The 18,395-nt window shown below is 36.0% G+C and overlaps 1 protein-coding gene across 2 annotated transcripts in view; it reads right to left on the bottom strand.

Moving 5' to 3' along the window:
* TRHDE (thyrotropin releasing hormone degrading enzyme) overlaps positions 1 to 18,395 on the bottom strand; it is a 370,897-nt gene that overhangs the window by 157,478 nt on the left and 195,024 nt on the right. For both annotated transcript variants that reach the window (XM_019651780.1, XM_019651779.1), the window contains exons 4-5: positions 13,122 to 13,276; positions 9,101 to 9,214 (exon numbers count right to left, since the gene is read on the bottom strand). In XM_019651780.1, coding sequence (XP_019507325.1) covers positions 9,101 to 9,214; positions 13,122 to 13,276 — 269 coding nt within the window. The remainder of the gene's footprint in view (positions 1 to 9,100; positions 9,215 to 13,121; positions 13,277 to 18,395) is intronic.

Below are 18,395 nucleotides of genomic sequence, written 5' to 3' on the forward strand. Positions count from 1 at the left end.
TTTATATAAAATTATTGAACTAGTATACTATTAACAGCATTCAAGAAAGGCATCACTGGATTATAAATTTGGAGAAATGAAAATAAAATGATTAAAGGAATTAATTGGACACAGATGTATTTGAAGTAGTTTCTTAAGGAAAAAAAAGTCTTCCTACATATCTTCATTTTTGAAAACAAATATGACACAAATTGGACACTCCAATCATTAGAAAGAACTTTATTTCATCAATTCCAGGGAGAGATAAAAAGCTAACAGTATGAACAGTTTAAAAAGAGGCTTACTTAAATTTGTGACTTAAATAACCTCCACAGAGGTTATTCAACTTAGTGCCAAAACATGTTCTACCTCAAATTATCTTTTTGGATTCATTCTTGAGAGTCGCCTAAGTGGTGGATGGCACAGTGGTCCAGCCATTATCATACTCTTCAAACTCTTAAGAAAAATGATAATAAAGATGTGTACTCTGTCTGACTTATTTCACTTAGCATAACATTCTCTAGGTCCATCCATATAGTTGCAAATGGTAAAGTTTCATTCTTCTTTATGGCCAAGTAATACTCCATTGTATAAATGTACCAATGTAATAACTAGACATTTACATCCTCACAAAGTGATAACCCCTCTCCCCCAATCTACTACCCCTCTGACATCCTATATAGCTGTTACAATTCCATTGGCTCTATTTCCTATGCTGTACTCCACATCCTGTGATGATATTTTTATTAAATTATTATTCAGCTTCAGCTTCAGGTGTACAGCGCAGTGGTCAGGCACCTACACCATCCATGAAGCGGTCTCCCTAATAAGACAAGTGCCCATCTGACACACTACAAAATATTTACAATGTTATTGATTAATACTTGAAACTAATTTTTTTAAAAAGAAAGAAATGTAAAGAAAAAAAATGTGTACTCTCAAGACACCTAGCAGAATGTCTTGCTCTGTTTCACAGAGAATAAATATATACAAAGTGTTTAAAGACACACAGAAAACGCTACGAGTCTTTATTATAACAAGTGTTACTGGAGTAATGGAGGCAAAATCATCATCAACCTCATTATTCTCTGGCTCGTTCTCTCTCTCCCCCTTTGCTTTCTCTTTATAGGAAGCTCTTTTGCATGTTCTGATTTGTATCACTTGAACTCACTACTTTCATTTCTGACAGACTTGTCTAGTCACATCTGAACAGTGTTAAAGTAACCTTGATGAAAAGAAAAAAAAAATCCCATAAAGTGTTATGGACTGAGACAGTCACTCCTGGCTTAGAAATGAGCTGTGTTCTGATGTCTTTTAAAACATAGCTGCCTGGTTAAGGATGATTAATCATTAATGAATTATTCTCTCGTTGCCCCCTTAGTCCCCAGCTGTCATTTTTTGTTGTATTCATGTTACAGATTTGCAAAGCAAATTATTTTTAACATATTTGGGAAAAGGCTAAATAATATTCGATGTTCAATAATTCATATATTGTAGGAAGATAAACATTTTCACCAGGGGTGGCAAAAGAGACAGATTAAACAGTGGTATTATCTGCTATTGCCAATAATACATATTTGAGAACGATGATGCCTAACAGAACACTGTATCATGTTGGTATAAATTTTTGGTGTTATCAATTTTTTTGGTTTACCAAGTGATATCTGACAATTTTTAGCAAGCTAGGATATTTTGCTTACAAAATACTCTTACTTGAAAAGAAAATAAATGGGTTAATTTTCCCTGCAATATTTCTATGAAAAAGGAGGGCCTTGTTAGGTTCAGCAAGAGTTTGCTTCTTAGGAAGTGGTTAATCCTGTCAATTTATTGGTTACTTTTGAAATTCCTAAAGAAATATAGAAAGACCTTGACACCTTGCAAACCTGAACACAGTTGTTGGAAAAAATAATTTATTCCAAAGGGAATACTCATTTATCTTTTATCTTTAAGTTTAAAATATACAAAACCCCAAATATTTTGTGAACAAAATTACTTTGCTTTTTTTTTAAAAAAATTATCCTTTAAGAACATACATGAAATTTCAATTTGCAGCTTTGTTTTAAATTTTAAAAGTTCATATTGAAAAAAAAAGTGAGGTAATCTTACTAAAAACACCTCCCAGACACATACCTGGATATATAGAAATATATGTGACTATATATAAATATTAATGAATTTGTTTGTTTTTTCTTCCCTTTCTAAAGATAGCTTACTTAATAAAAGCTGGTGTTTTATTTGAAACAGTAAATGGAGCAGATCTACATTTTTTGAGACTTAGCACACCTTGATAACATTGAAGCTCTTCAAAAGCTTCCATTTTTCAAATAGCTGTGAAGCCAATGTCTTGATTCTTTTGTTTACAAAAGTACGAATGTATTATCTGTTCTTCAGTTGTAGTTTTATCCTCAAAAATGTATTTGTACCGTATAGGTTCTAAATCAGTTCATGTACTTCAACAATTAACAAATAATTGACCAGCCTTCATTCTTCTGTCTCATAGATGTCCTTAACATGGCTACCAGCACACTAATAAAATATTTTGTAAAAAGCACAGAATTAGTCCCAAAATGAGAGAAAATGTAAACACAATTTGTGATTATATCAGCCTTAGTGAGAGGTATCTTAACATGTTAATGTAACAGGTACAGTTCCTGTTTTAATTGTTATTTCTTGCTAGGAATTCTTCATATCTCCTCAGTCATCATCAGTTAGGATCCAAGTGTCTGGCCTGCTTCTCAACACTAAGATCTTTTTTGGATTATCGTAATTTGGACACTCTTTGAATGTCAGCCTAATCTTCAATAGAGGATAGAGAAATGGAGAACATTTATCAAGGTTTGGGGCAATATGCTTTGAAATATCCTGAGTATTTAGCATAATCAAGTTTAGTTGAACGACTCTCCATTACTAGTTATTTTGTAATGGAGAGTTATTGGGTGTCTGCACATTGACACTCCCCCTACAGTTACTGAGCCTTCAGGTATGGCGGACAAGACCCTCTTCTTTACTGGCTGTTCTCTTTGCAGCTCTTACCTCCTCTGTGTATTTTCTTTGTCTTGTGATAGGCCTGTTTTCCACCAATGCCCCCACAAATACTCTGACCACTAATGCTAAGGAAAACGCAACCTTTTCTCCCAGAAGAATGGGCTATAGCACCCCAGTTCCTCTTAAATGAGAAAAAAAATATTTCTCTACTCTTAAAAGAAAAAGAAAAAAGTCTATGTTTTCAACAGAAAAAGAAATTGCTTGCAGAGGAGGGAGAAGGGAAGAATCAGGGAAAGGACGAAGAGATCCATTTTGAAGACTGACCCCCGAAAGACCCAAGTCAGCACTTCTACTTCCCTTCTGGCCTTTCAAAGTAAATGTCACTTTTAAGCTACTGAACAGAATTAAAAAAAAAAAAAACACAGATCCTTGGGACTAGCCATAAGAAGTCTAAGATTTTCACATTCAATATGTGCCAGTCATTTGAGAATAAAATATCATTAGTCAGTTGAAAACAATTGGATCATCTTCTAATTTACTGACATCTCAGGAGTAGACCAACATAGCTATATAAGAAATTACAAACAAATGAATAAATATATATATATATATATATATATATATATATATATATATATATATAAATTTATTTGGTAAGGTTCTAAAGTGAATATTTAATTTCCAAAAGATCTATCTCTTACCCCTCAACTGGACAAATATATCTTGATATTGATGAATTATAAGCAATAGTACCAACACACCAACTATTGTTGAAACATATATTAACCACTTTAAAAAGCATGTGAAAGCATTTATTCCTATAGACATTAAAGATGGATTTGAGAAGTGAACAGCTGAAAAAGTAAAATGTTAACTAAAGCCAAGATTTTTTCTCTCTACTTTTCTATTTCCCCCTTTCTGAATAGTAGAGTGTTTATTTTTGTTTAGAATGATTAAGCAGTGTATCTTTACATTTAAACCAGAAAAAAACATTGAACTCAGTAAGCCCCATAGAGCAGTTCCCCGTTATCCAGTTTCCTTTTCCATGGTTTCATTTACTCATGGTCAATCAGGGTCAATTTCAGTAAAAATATTAATTGGAAAATTCCAGAAATAAGCAATTCATGTTTTAAATTGCATGCTGTTCTGACTAGCATGATAAAATCTCGTGCTGTCCCGTTCCATTCCACATGGGATGTGAGTCATCCCTCTGTCCCTTGTATCCACACTGTATTTGCTACCATCTGTTAGTTGCTTAGTAGTCATCATCTCAGTTATCAGATTGGTTATGAAAAGAGACAGAGAGGGAAAGAGAGAGAGAGAGAGAGAGAGAGAGAGAGAGAGAGAGAGAGAGAGAGACAGAGACAGAGAGACAGACAGAAGAGTGAGGCCAAATTCATATAACTTTTATTCAGTATAATTGTTTTATTTTATTATTAGTTATTGTTGTTAAACTCTTACTGTGCCTAATTTTTAAATTAAACTTTATCATAGGTTTGCATGTATGAAAAAACAAAACAAAACAGTACTACAGAGTTTGGTATTATCCATGGTTCCAGGCACCCACCTGGGGTTTTGAAACAAAGCCCATCAGATAAGGAGAGACTACTGTTTCTATTTTAGTTCACCAATGATTTTTTCAACTTCTCTTTGAAAAAAAAAATTTAGAAGTAAAGATAATTTTATTGCAGTGCCTGTTTTAAATTTAGCAGGGAATTTTTGTTGGAGCATATTAAAATGATACTGAGTCTAATGGCAGAACTCGTTTTTACTATTTTAGTCCTGCCATGATAGAGACAATTGAGAACATTTATCAAGGTTTTGGGAATACATTTTGAGATATCCAGAGTATTTAGCATAATCAAGTTAGTTGCATGATTCTCCATGAATAGTTATCTTTATGCCCAGGTATGTGTTCTCATAAAAATTTAGGGGGAATTCCCAGTCTGCAGACTTTATTAGCATATAAAGCTATTGCTGTGCGAAGCTCCACAGCACCCCAACTCATTTAATAAAAGAACATACCCTCCTGTTTAGTAATTTTCATTACAGCAGCACATCCTTGCAATGCTATATTCTGGAAAGTAAAGGACACACATATGATATAGACACAAGTTATAATGAAAACCTATACAATATGTACAGGAGATGTGATTTTGCCTCCATCAGCACCAGGTCTGTCAAATAAGTTCTTCATAGTATCATTTTGCTACTTATAGTCTTCCTGTATTAAAACTTTTTCATCACAGACTTATTCAAATTAAAAATGATCAAGAATTATTGAAGAATAGTAATTATGTTTCATGAGTCTTTCCTTCTCTTCCTTTTGAGAAGACACAGTGAGATTTAATATGACTGCCATCAATAGCACACTGTTACTTGATCCATCCAATAATGTTGTCACTACCAGCCAACTTTGATAAAATAATGTCAAGCAAAAGAGCTACTTGCCCCATGAAATGTATTCTTAGCTCTGAGCTGAAACAGTTGCTTCTGATGAGCTTGACACTGCTGTTTGATGAATGAAACATTACACAAGGCTTATGTTCTTTTAGAATAGTCCACATTGCCAATACAGATAAGAATTGATTTGATAAGACTGAGTCTAGATACAAAGATCATACTAATTATTTTGTAATCTATATATAATTTCTATGCATCTAGTGTCAAAATAGACTACTGGGGTTGGAAATGCCAGGGCATCTATATATCAAATGAAAGCACCTTTCTAATGGAGCATTCATTTTCCAGGTCCAGGATGCCAACTCACATTTATGTAGTGGTTTATACATTTCAAAGACCTTGCAAGTTATTTTATCTTCACAAAAATTATGTGAGCTTGCCAAGTCAGTACAATTACCCCATTTTTCAAATGATAAGGAGGAGTCAGAGAAGTGAAATCCCTTTCCTGGAACCTGAATTTCTTCTTTCCAACCCATTTCCCTGACCTTACATCATACTACCTGCAAGGCCCATATCTGTAAAATGGTAAACTTGATCTGTTTGGTGGAGAACAAAACTATCATAATAGTTTTTATTCCATGTAGTGTTCTTAATATAAAAACTGATTACTTCTGTATCAGAAAACTGGCTCTGAAAACAAACACACATGCACAGAACCTCAGATTTTACTAACAGTTGAGCAGCCTAAACAGCCTAAACTGGCCTAAATCAGTACGAGAGCTTCCTTAACAATACTGTGTAAATCTGGGCTTCTTTACTGCTATCCCATCAAAAGTAGATTGTCATAGTAATCTCCCTAGCAAATTGAAATTACATTTCAGTGCTTGAGCTTTGGTGTCTAAAAATGATAAAAGCATTATGTTTGAGATTTGAGGCAAAAAAGGTCGGCTTCTGAATTTCTTTACTCCTGACATGAGTCTGACTTCTGGTTTTTCTATTTTAGTTTAAGCTCTAGTGAAGCCCAAGTCATGCACTCCGAGGGAAGCTTTTGTGCATATTACAAAAGTATTAGTTACTGCTGACACAGCCATCACTCTTGTTCTTTCTAGTATTTCATTCATTCTTTTGCTGATGCCATTATGAAAAATAGTGCTGGCACAGCCTGAAAGTCACTAACTATTCTCTTTTATTCATATGGCTAACTTATTCTTAAATTTTTGTTTGCAAAGAAGATATTAATGATATATCGATGAGCAATTTATTTAGAGTTTCTGCTTAAGGGCTTTATGAACTTAGTATATTGGGGTACTCTACAAACTAAATACTGAAAAGCAAAAGCAATCAAAGATCAGGAGGATTTATAATCTTTACAATCTGAACATAAAGAGAAATGATAGTAAGACCTGTTTCTCCTCCCTATTGCCTAATTAATTGTGATGGAGTTTAATCTTTCATTTCTTAGTTTAATAGGGTGAGTCTTCTGTGTCACTGTACTTGTGCCATCATTAATTACCGTTCCTTAATTATGAAATATGAATTCACAAGAAATAAAATCTTATACTTTACCATCCCAAGGTTCTCATACTTCCAGTGCATGGTCCTTATTCTAAGGACAATCTTATATGTGTTATTTATACTCCGTGTTCATTTGCAATACCTTTTACAAAAATGTTCTCCAGAAGGCAGACATGTATAAATTAACTGATAAAAATGATGAAGGACTATAAAAAATATTTTTTAAAAATCCAGTATAAGGACAGGCAACTTAGAATATATTGCCATGATGAATCCATTAAAAGCTGTCAGTTTTCACCCCGTGTATAATTCTGTTTATTACTTTTTAATCCAAGGAGTATTTTTCATAATGATGAATAGAAAGAATTTTATCATAGGTAGCTAAATGAGCTTTTTTTAAAAAAAGCTTGCCTATATGAGTAACGAGTCATTTGTAATAAGGATATCTTTTAATATTAAAACATAATGAAATTATAAATCAGTAATAATCTATAGCATAATGAAAATTTTAAACAAAGTTGGTAGAAAGTCATCTAAAAACCAAAAGATATTTCTAGAAATATTTCAACATCTTTAAATTTTCAAATTTTACATTTATGAAAAAATACTTAAATAATTAATATTGCATAGTATTGGTAATTTTTCTTCAAAGCTCTTTAAAGGCGTTTTTAATTAATATCAATACCATGATAAAACAGTTCAAGTAAGATTTTAAAAACTGTGCCATATATACTTACATACCTAGATACATAAGGCTAAGTAAAATTATCTCATACATCTGTGCAAATGAACCATGTTGCCTTCATAAAATATGGACAAAACTGCAGGAATGTAATTAAAACATATCCATATGGTATACCATTGTAACATTTTTTTCTATGAGCTATGTCAGATCACATTTTTTACTCAGCAGGAGTTGGTTGAATTTATGGTAGACAGTTGTCATGACTTATAGATACCTTCACATTTCACCTTGGTTTAAATATTCTTTAAATCATACTTGTAATCATGACAGATAATTAGAAAATCACTTATTATTAATAATTATTATTACCTGCTATATCACAGGTAAACTTTGACCTTCGGAAAGTTGATAAATGTTGGAACTTTGCAACTTTTACATAGTAACACTTAAATTTAAATTTTGAGTTCCAAAACAAAACAACATACACCCTGTGTTCCATTTAATAATAGTAGTCACTATTGATTAATAGAAACTTATATAAAAACAAAAAAATATATATTAAAATACATATAAAAATCACATCATCCTTCCAGGTTCCCTCCCCCCCCCCCAGGATGCTCTAGAACATCACTGCTTAAGAGACAAGAAATCCTACTTCAGGTTCAGACATACAGGTATATTTCTAGAGTGTGGGTATAACGTGCACAACTCTTCATAAACTTAATCACCTCCAATTAAATTATTTAATCCTAAAGTACATCTACAACTATAATGCATCAAAAATTTTAGCTTATTTCTGTTTCATCACATTGAAGAAATATTAGTTCTCATTTTTCTATATATATTGAAAATTCTATACACTTAAAATATTACTTATTAATTACTGCTACTTTCTCTATTTAAAGAATAGTTTGTTATAAAATGCTTCAATCGAAAACATTTCCCCTTTTTTATTTAACAGTGTTTTTTTATTTTTTAATTAAATTTATTTGGAGTGACATTGGTTAGTAAAATTACATAGGTTTCAATTGCACAATTCTGTAATACATCATCTATATATCACACTGTGTGTTCACCACCCAGAGTAAGTTCTCCTTTCATCACCATGTATTTGACCCTGCTTACCCTCATCTACCACCTCCCCTAGCCTCTTACCCTCTGGAAACCACTAAACGGAAGTCTGTGTCTATGAGTTTTGTTTTTTTGTCTGGTTTGTTTGTTGCTTTCAGTCAGTAGAGCATGAGACTCTCAAAACATTTCTATTAGAAAAGTTGTAGCATTTTGAAATCAATGTATAACAAAACAGACTCTATTTAGTACTAATAATTAAAAGACAACTCTTTGGGAATACTATTTTAATGTACAAATTAAAATTACAAATTTAAAATTTTGGTTACTTTTTTTTATTGGACAGCTAATGTTTTTAATGTGTCATTTGATATTTTAAGTAATCTCTAATGATAAAAAAGCCCACTGGGACACCGGAGCAATCTTTGGCTGGGAATGCTAAACAATTTTAAACAGTGCACTTACCATGTTCCAGCCAGGGTAGAGGTAGTCTGTACCAACAAATTCAAAGTAGTGAGCAAAACCTTCCTTTAGCCACACGTCTTCCCACCACACAGGAGTCACGAGGTCACCAAACCACTGCAGTGACAAAATGAATGGGTATCAGATAAAATCAAATCTATCCCAGAATTGCTTTATCTAAAATTAAATGTACTAAGCTATGATTATCATAACTGGAATTCATTCCTCCATTGATTTGGGGATTTTAAAATGTGTTGTGGTAAGACTATTGATTTATCCAACTACTTGGATAACACTAGTCTTTTTTTTTAAATGCATTCAGAGAAGAACAAAAATAAAATAATCAAGGAACACACACACACACTCACACACTCATACACTCACCCACACACTTCACCTGCAGAAGACAAGACTCAGGAGAAAAAAAACCTGACCACAGCTGCCTTCAACATTTGAAGACCTAGTATGTAGAAGAGGAAAAGGCTGTGTCTTGTGGCCCAAAAAGAGCAAATCAAGACTAATAGATGGAAATTAGCATTGATGGATGTCTTCTGAAAAGGCAGGAGCCCCTCTCACAGACTGCGATGGCCCAAGATGGAAAAGACTGCCTTAGAGGTAGTGAGCGGCTCATCACAGAAGCACTGAAACACTGCTTTCTAGTTGCAGAAGCAATTCAGAGAAGACATGGGCTAACTGAAGGAACTAAGTAAGGGCTTTTAAGATGTTCTGCACCAGACTCTATTATTCTATGGTAATGAGGGGTTAGACCAAAAAAATCTCTAAGATCCTTTCAACAAAAAATACGCTGTAATTTTTCATTGGTGTTTTGATTAGATCATGATGCCTTACTCTGAAACCCTTGTTTAGTTCAGCAAAAAGGTTAAAGGAATTCTTTTTTCATTAAAGAAAAAACACATTCTATGCCAGGAGCATTCCTAAAGACTTGAGATTCAATGATGAAAAGTCAAATAATGTCTCATGCAGCTGACACTTTATTGTACAGGAGGCAGGGGGAATGAAGTAAGACTGAAGATAAAAAAATAAATAAGCAAGTGAGCAACACACTTTTCAAATCCTAATAAAGCGGAATAGGAATGGGGGAAGGACCATCTTAGATTGTAAAAGCAAAAATGTTCTCTCTAAGCATGTGACATTTGAGCTCAGACTTCAATGATAAGAAGGAGCCAGCCTTGAGAAAGCCTTGCGCAATAGGATTCCAGGCAGATCTACACAATCCTTAATGTGAACAGCCTAAGTGGGAATGAGTTATCTAAGAAACAGAAAGATAAAGTGGACCAGTATCAAATCACATACAGCTTTAGGAGTGACAGCTGTAAACAGCTTGGTGACTGAGCGTTTCGATATCAATAATAAAGTATCATTTACTCAAGAGGATCTCTAATTGAAATGCAAATAAGAGCTAACTCTGAATATGGTGATAACCACAAAATAAGTGATATTTTACGTGATTTTTTATTCCTGATCAAAAATGCATGTTTCTCCTTTAAATTGAAAGTTTGTCTTAAGAATTGTGACAATGTGCCACTAAAGCGTTAAAGCAGAAGAGGCATGTGATCTGAATTCAGTTTTTCAAAGCTCTCTCTGATTTCTGGTGGAGAATAGCAGGTACAGGAGCAAGACAGGAAGTAGGGGAAATGGTTGGAAGAACATGAACTTCAGAGGGGCTAGTTTTGGAAGGAGGATAGTGCTTTGAAAACAGCAGAGGGGGTGGGGCAAGGAAATATTCATTCTATCTCCATCCAGGTCCTGAGATGCTATAGATGTGAGCAGGGAACCTGGGGGCCAGCCAGGTCCAGTTAGAAGGCAGAAGGCAAGGAGACATTCAGAAAGAAGATGGAGCTGTAGGCAGTTCACTTCAGCAGCAGTGGTGGCAAATCATAGTAATAATTTCGCTAAATATGTACTATTTGTCTAATGGTATTCTAATTGCCTTTTTTGGGAAAAACTTCTTTAGTCATCTCAATAATCCTAAACTGTAGTTATTATTAGCTCCATTTTACACAGGAAACTGAGACACAGAAGAGTTCCAAAAAACTTGCAGCTACTAAGTGAAATATGGCTAGGATGACAGATTCTTAAATTCAGAAGTCAGAGTAGCAAGGTTTTCAGGTTGTCAGAGGGGGTTGGAGAATGGCCTCACTAAGAGAGGGGTAGAGTGGTCTGAAGATGAGACCCAGATGACGAAGGTGATCTGCGAGGTGGTGACCAAGGCAAACAGGTTTGTTCCATGATGTCATTTGCCCTGACACTAGAAGAAGGTTTCTGATCAGTGCAAACTGGAAGCTTGGTGCCTCGGGGTGACTGCTCTTATCTGCAGCCTCCGTGAATGTGAAGGACCTGCAGGGTGAGCGGAGCTTTCTTAGGCAGCCTGTGGGGGAAGGGCACTTGGATCTAAACAAGACCGCGTCTGGACCTCTTTTATCCCACTGCTCTTGGGTGGGGAGAACGCTCATATCGACACATTCCTGGGATGATTCACTGTGACTCTCATTTAGAGACAACAACCACTTACTATGATTAATTAAGCACTTACCACCTATCAGGCTCTGTGCTGAGCACTTGACATGCATGTACCATTCCTTCAATAAACACAATCGTATGATATTAAAAAAAAGAATTGTGACAATAAATAGGTAGGGAGAGAAGCAATGGAAGTGAAAATTATCATATGTTTCTCCTAGCTTCTGGTTCATTCCCTCCTAGTAAGTGGCCTAGCACTCACTACTGAGTTATAACAATAAAGTAACATAGAGTAAAGAACAAATGAAATTCAGTTCTAGGAACATGGATAATATTACCAATGTACTCTTATTTCAATAGAACTATACTGGTAACTTGTTTCTAGAAATGTTCAAAAAGAAAACAGCTTTTGCCTCTGAGAACAGTGTTTTTAGTTGGAAACTCTTCTCTTTAGCACAGTGGAGGAGCCCTGGTTATCTCTGCAATGGATCCCGTTAAGTCTCTGAGGCAAAGAACACGTGTCCAACCCAGCCAGCATGACAGGTACAAACATCTTACAGGTTCACTGCAAAAGGCTGACATTTAGGTAAATGGTCGTATGGCCTGGACCAATTTATCATTAAGTCAGCATTCACGTATTATTAGCATTTAGCAGTTCACCTTTTTTCACTGACAGCATTTTCTACATCACTCTTTCTTAAGTTTTTCTAGCTTTTGAAAAAGGTTTATAATAAATTGGAGTCTTACAGTATCACAAGGAGATTTCCAGTGTTTTAATTTAAAAGCTATCCATAGTTACAGGTAACAAGGACCGACATTGCTTTCTATTAGCATGAACATTTATTTTCCGTTTTTTTCTCTCTTGAATCAAGATTCAAATAAGCATTGCAAAATCTCTGTAATACCTTCCACTCATTGTGAGAAAGTGCATAAAGTCAAAATGAAATTAATTTTATCTTCGCTTCACTACAAAGTTGGCTAATTTACATATGAATTTCTACACATGCCAAGACAAAAAAATATCAATCATCCAAGAACAAAGAGTCTATGGCCGAGTTAGTGAAAAACTTCCTAAGTGTCTGTGTGATGGGAAAAGGGGAATAACAAATTGATTTCAGCAAAAGCAAATTTTGACATGTACACAAAACTCAGCTGCATCTCACAGCAAAGCAATAAATCATTGCCGTCACTGCACTTACCATATATACACACCAATGATCACAAGAAAATAAAGCAAGGTTGACAAGGAATAGTGACTGGAGAGGGTCTCCAGTGAGGGAGGCTGCTGGGTGGCAGTGCCATCTCACTCCTCAACTAAGTGAATGACAGTTGCTTATTCAATATGATCAGCGTGTTTGCTTTTGTGTGTGTGCCACCATCGGAGAAAAATGACATATCTTCCAGAAAGAACTACATGGTGTTCTACAGATAATTAAAACTTAATTGGGAGGATAAGAATTTAGCTCCTAATCTAAGTATCTGAAATCACTCTACATTCTCAATAGTTAGCAATTATACTTACACCTGATCCTTTTTCTCATACCTGGTGACATATCTCATGAACAATGACCATGGTGACATCCAGCAAATAAGAAATAGATGAAACACTGGGATCCAGCAGTATTCTCTGTTCCACAAAAATACTTAGTCCCCAGTTCTCCATAGCAGCATACGGATGCTTAGGCACAGCTAAAAGATCTAGAAATAGAATAAAACAATTCCAAAGGCTTTAACAAACATCTCAAATTCTAAAGTCATATCCTAAAAAAATATCTAGACATCCTAATTAGAAGGAATACTTGTTTCTTTGTAACTTTTTTCTACATTAAACTACCTGCCGTTTCTACATGACAGCAGAAATATAGGCTATTACGGTAAACGCTGGTCATGTCCATTCATCACAGTTCATTTTCAGACCCTGTGCAGTAGGAGGCTGGAAGCATCAGCACCATTATTGATGGGCCCATCCTAATAAGTTTCAGAAAGTCAAGGAAACCCAATGCAATGAAATCTGCAGAGTTAAAGACATAGTGTCTTCTAATGAAAATATATTCAGTTCAGTGCAGTGACTACTGCTTCTTTTATTTTTACCTCAATATCTTTCAAAAGAAAACATGTTATATCAGCGTAAAAGTGTGATGTGTCATTTTTCAAGTTGCTTAAATCCTAATTTATTTTTGGAGTTCTATTAAAAATAAAAGGTTACATGCAAATATAACACTATATTTGAAACATAGAGAAAACTATGGTCGTGGATATAGTGGCAAAAGGACTACTGTGGGAACCTACAGGCTTTGGTTCTGGTCTTGTCTCCACCATTAACAAGAGATATGACTTCGGTAAATCACTTAATTTCTCAAGGCCACAATTCTCTCACCTATAAAACATAAGGTTATTGGCTTTCATTATCTCGAAAATCCCTTCCAGCTAAATCTATGATTAGATGATTCTAAGATTTCTGCTTATTTTAAAAGGACATAGAGGTATTATTGACTTCTGGTTAGGGTGACAATAAGTTCACCCTTTGATGTACTCCTGCTGCTCCAAACACACAGTGATGATACATGAAATATTAAAAGACAAAACTAAAAAAATTTCTCCATGCTTGAAAATAAACATTTCCATGGACCAGAAATGGTACAGAAAGGCAAAAGCATGATTTTGTGTGAAGCCACAGGCCTGCTGGGTTTTGGCTCCAGGAACAGGCAGTCACAGCTGAGAATTGGCTCCAGCAGGATGTGACGTAGCCAAAGAGACTGAAGCCAAGCCGACTGCTTGATGCCAGAGGTTGAGGTAGGACCTCATGCTCATGAGAAGGACTAAAAAGAGCTGGCGCTCATTGCTTCTTGAAAAAGGTAGCAAGTGGCAGAGGAGGGATTCAAACCCAGGAAGCCTGGCTCGGTGCCTTGCTCTTAATCACAATGACATAATGTTTATAATCTCTGACCCAGAAGTTCTACTTCCCAATATAAACCCTGGAGTAACTCCCAAGGATGCCAAGAAAAAAATGGTACAAGAATGTTTACCGCAGTATTATCTGCAAGGGTGAAAATGGAAAACTAAATGCCTTTCCATCAAGATACTGAGCAAGGAAAATATGAAATTGTTATACAGAGAAATACTATGCAGCAATTGAAATCAACGATCTCACTAGGAGATTTGAATACAACCTGTGTCCGCATGGACAATCTGCAAAACATAATGCTGAGGGAACAATTAAGGTGTAAAATGACCCTTCTCATATACTATTTAAAACAAGCAAACTAATCCCTTGTGTTATAAATGAATACTCACACTTGTACCCACATATCCAGACATACATATTTGAATGATAAATATTAAATTCAGAATCATGATTGCTTCAGGAAACAAAAGAGAATGGGATGAGAGATGGTCTTTTAGGTCCCAGGACCCAATTTCAACTTGGGGGTGTGGGGTTCCCACATGACCAATAAGCAGTTCTTGGGCACTAGCTGGGTGTCTGAGAATTCAACTCAATCTGGACACTACTTACCCAGGGATGGCATCAGATTGCCCAGGTTAAGGGCTCAGTCTTACAAGACTCCCCAAGTCACCCCGTCCCACACACACTGCGACATCAGATGCCAGTCACAAACATAGGCTGTTACCTATACTTCAGACTGACTGGCTAAAAATCAGAGGTTCCCATGACCTCCTCTCTGGTTTGATTAATTAGCTGGACCAGCTCACAGAACGCAGAGGAACATTTTACTTACTAGATCAAGAGTTTATTATAAAAGGATAGAACTCAGGAAAAGGCAGATGGAGGTGATACACAGGGAAAAGCAGGAGGAAAAGGCACAGAGCTTCCATGCCCTCTCCAGGCCCGTCACCCTTCCCAAATCTCCAAGGTTTACCCACCCAGAAGCTCTGAATCCTGTCCTTTGGATTTTTATAGAGGCTCCATCACATAGGCATGATTGAATTGCTCATTGGCCATTGAACTCAATCGCCAGTCTCTCTCCCCTCCCAGGAGGTCAGGGGGTAGGACTAAAAGTTCTAACCCTCTAATCACAGGGTTGGTTCCCCTAGAAACCAGGCCCATCTTTAAGTGAATTCCAAAAAAGTCACCTCATTAATATAAAAGACAACTTTATTGCTTTCATTACTTAGCAAACTCCAAGGATTTGGGGAGCTATGACCCAGAAACCATGAAGGAAACATATATGTATATATATATATATATATATATATATATATATATATATATGGAATATGTAGTTGGTCAGAATGACCAACTATTTATTTCTTATAAATCACAACATCACAGGTGGTCACATAGGAGTTGCAAATGTGTCTTCAATATTAATTTTTTAAAGCAGGTGATGAGTACATGGGTATTATTTGTATTATTGATTCTTTTCTGTATGTGTTAAATATCTCATAATAAGAAAAAGAATAAAATAATCAACAATCTTACAATTTGGTTGACTATACTCATGACTTCAACAAACATCTCAGCATTTGACGTATCCCTTAGTCTGAAATGTGTATTAAAATAAGTCAGGTGCGGTCCCTGCATCCACTACATTTTAAACTAAGAAGGGCGACATGACAGCTTAACACCAGAAATAAAGAAAGAGTAAAAAGTGCCGTAAAAGAGAGATAAACCATTTCTTGTTGGAGAGGTTCTTGAAAGAGATAGTGTTTGAGTTCGACTTGAAAAGATGAATAAGATTTTAAAAGGCAGACAGAGGTACTGTCTGTATTTATTTATACGAGCATTAATTGAGCATCTCCTTGGCTCAATATAAGCATTTTTCTGTCGTTCAAATTCCTTGCTCTCTGCTCTCATGGCACTTATATTTGTATGTGGACGTGTGTAGTAGGAAGAGGTCAATTAACAAGTAATAAATAAATGAAAGAAATCTAGTAAATGATAAACGCTACAAAAAATATATAACAGAGTAAGATGGTAGTTGACCGGTGGCATAGGGTGGGTGTAGCGTGGTCAGGGCAGACCTCTCCAAGATAATCACATTTCACCTGAAACATGATTAATGGTTGAAGCCAGCTGTTTAAAGATCTGTGGAAGAGAGGACAATAAATGCAAAGGCCGTACAGTGGAAATGAGACAGACAGAAGAAAGGTTGGTGTGGCTAAAGCACAGAATGGAGAAGAACGTAGATCTGAGAATTAGTACAAATTGCAAGTACATAACAAACAGACATTCTTCTGCTTAAGATTTTAACTTGAGACCTTCTCTACATATGAACAAACTAGGCAACAGAACAACACTGTGTCAGCTCTATGTGCCACCAGCAGATGGCAACAGCAGTAGCATAACTGATGTCACTTACTTGTAGGAACGTGTGGATTCAGGAACAATTCTTTGGAACCAAATCTGTTGCAAAACAGAGGCACTTCCACATGTGGGAATTCTCCGAGAGCCGAGAGGACTTAGGTCCCCAAGGCTAAGTGAGCAAATGAAGCCATACACTGGGATTTGGAGTGGCTCAAATGGCACAGAGAGAAGACTCCAGACATGGGCCAGATGCAGAGTCTGGGAGTTTGGAATGATGTGGAAGGTACACTCAGGGGCAGTCATCAGACAGCTAGAGCCTGAGGAACAGCAGAAGCAGGTATGATGAAGGGGCAATTGAAGGTTGGCACCAAAGATATCAGGCAATGGTGACTTAAGCAAGCAGCTGATTTCATATTGGTTTCCAGAAGTCTGAGTGCACAAAAGTCAGGCCAGGTAACAAGACTTATGCATTAACCACATAAAGACTCCAGCAAATAAAGTCAGATTCAGATAAAACAATTAAGAACAGAGAAAAACACAGAAAAAGCTCAGTAATCGGAGGCAGCTCCTCAGACACAGGCAGGTGTTATAGTAGATACAGGAAACCAGGTCTATGGATGGCAGAAGGGGAAAACAAAAAGAAAAACTAAAAACAATTTGATTATGCTATACACACTTAAGAACCTTTGAACAAAGCACTGAAGAAACATGAACTTTGTTCTGCTATTGAGAGAGATTTTAACTGTGCCTCTCTGCTCTCAACCTTTAGAACTTAAGGAATTTCATGTGATAGACTTACTATATTTTAAGAATACCTGCATGAAGTCTATATCTATATAAAGACTTGTACACAATGTTCATAACAATTTTACTGTTAATAGCCAAAAACCGGAAACAAAGCAAATGTCCACCAACAGGTAAATAAAGTGTGGAATATCCACACTACAACACACTATTGAGCAATGAAAAGAAATGAACTATTGATACATGCAACAACATGGGCGAACCCCAAAAAGTTGTACTGAGTAAAAAGGAAGAAAAAAATATACATGCTGTATGTTTCATGTCATTTTTATAAAATTCTAGAAAGCGCAAACTAATCTATGCTATTAAAGAACAGATCATCTTTGCCTATGGACAAATATGAAAGGGGTTAAAAAGATAACAACAGGAAACTTTTTGGGGTAATGGAAATGCTCACCAGGGGGATGATTTCATGAAGTGTTGACATATTTTAAAACATCAGTTTGTACACTTTCAATATGTGTAGTTTACTGCATGTCCATTTACTTCAATGAAACTGTTTTAAAAATAACTTTGGGACCGGCCGAGTGGCGCATTGGTTAGGAGCTGGCTTGGGGCACCAGAGGGCCCCAGTTCGGATCCCACATGTGCGGGCCAGTGACACTGCCCTCTGCAGCTAAGATGCTGAACAACAGCTCAACTTGGAGCTGGGCTGCCGTGTGTTGCCGGGGATGGTGTAGGCTGCAGCCCCTGTTGCAGTGGGTTGCCATGGGCTACTGTGTGTAGCCAGCAGCCAGCGTGAGCGGC

The sequence above is a fragment of the Hipposideros armiger genome, unplaced genomic scaffold, assembly GCF_001890085.2.
Source record: "Hipposideros armiger isolate ML-2016 unplaced genomic scaffold, ASM189008v1 scaffold_166, whole genome shotgun sequence".
Classification (NCBI taxonomy): Eukaryota; Metazoa; Chordata; class Mammalia; order Chiroptera; family Hipposideridae; genus Hipposideros; species Hipposideros armiger.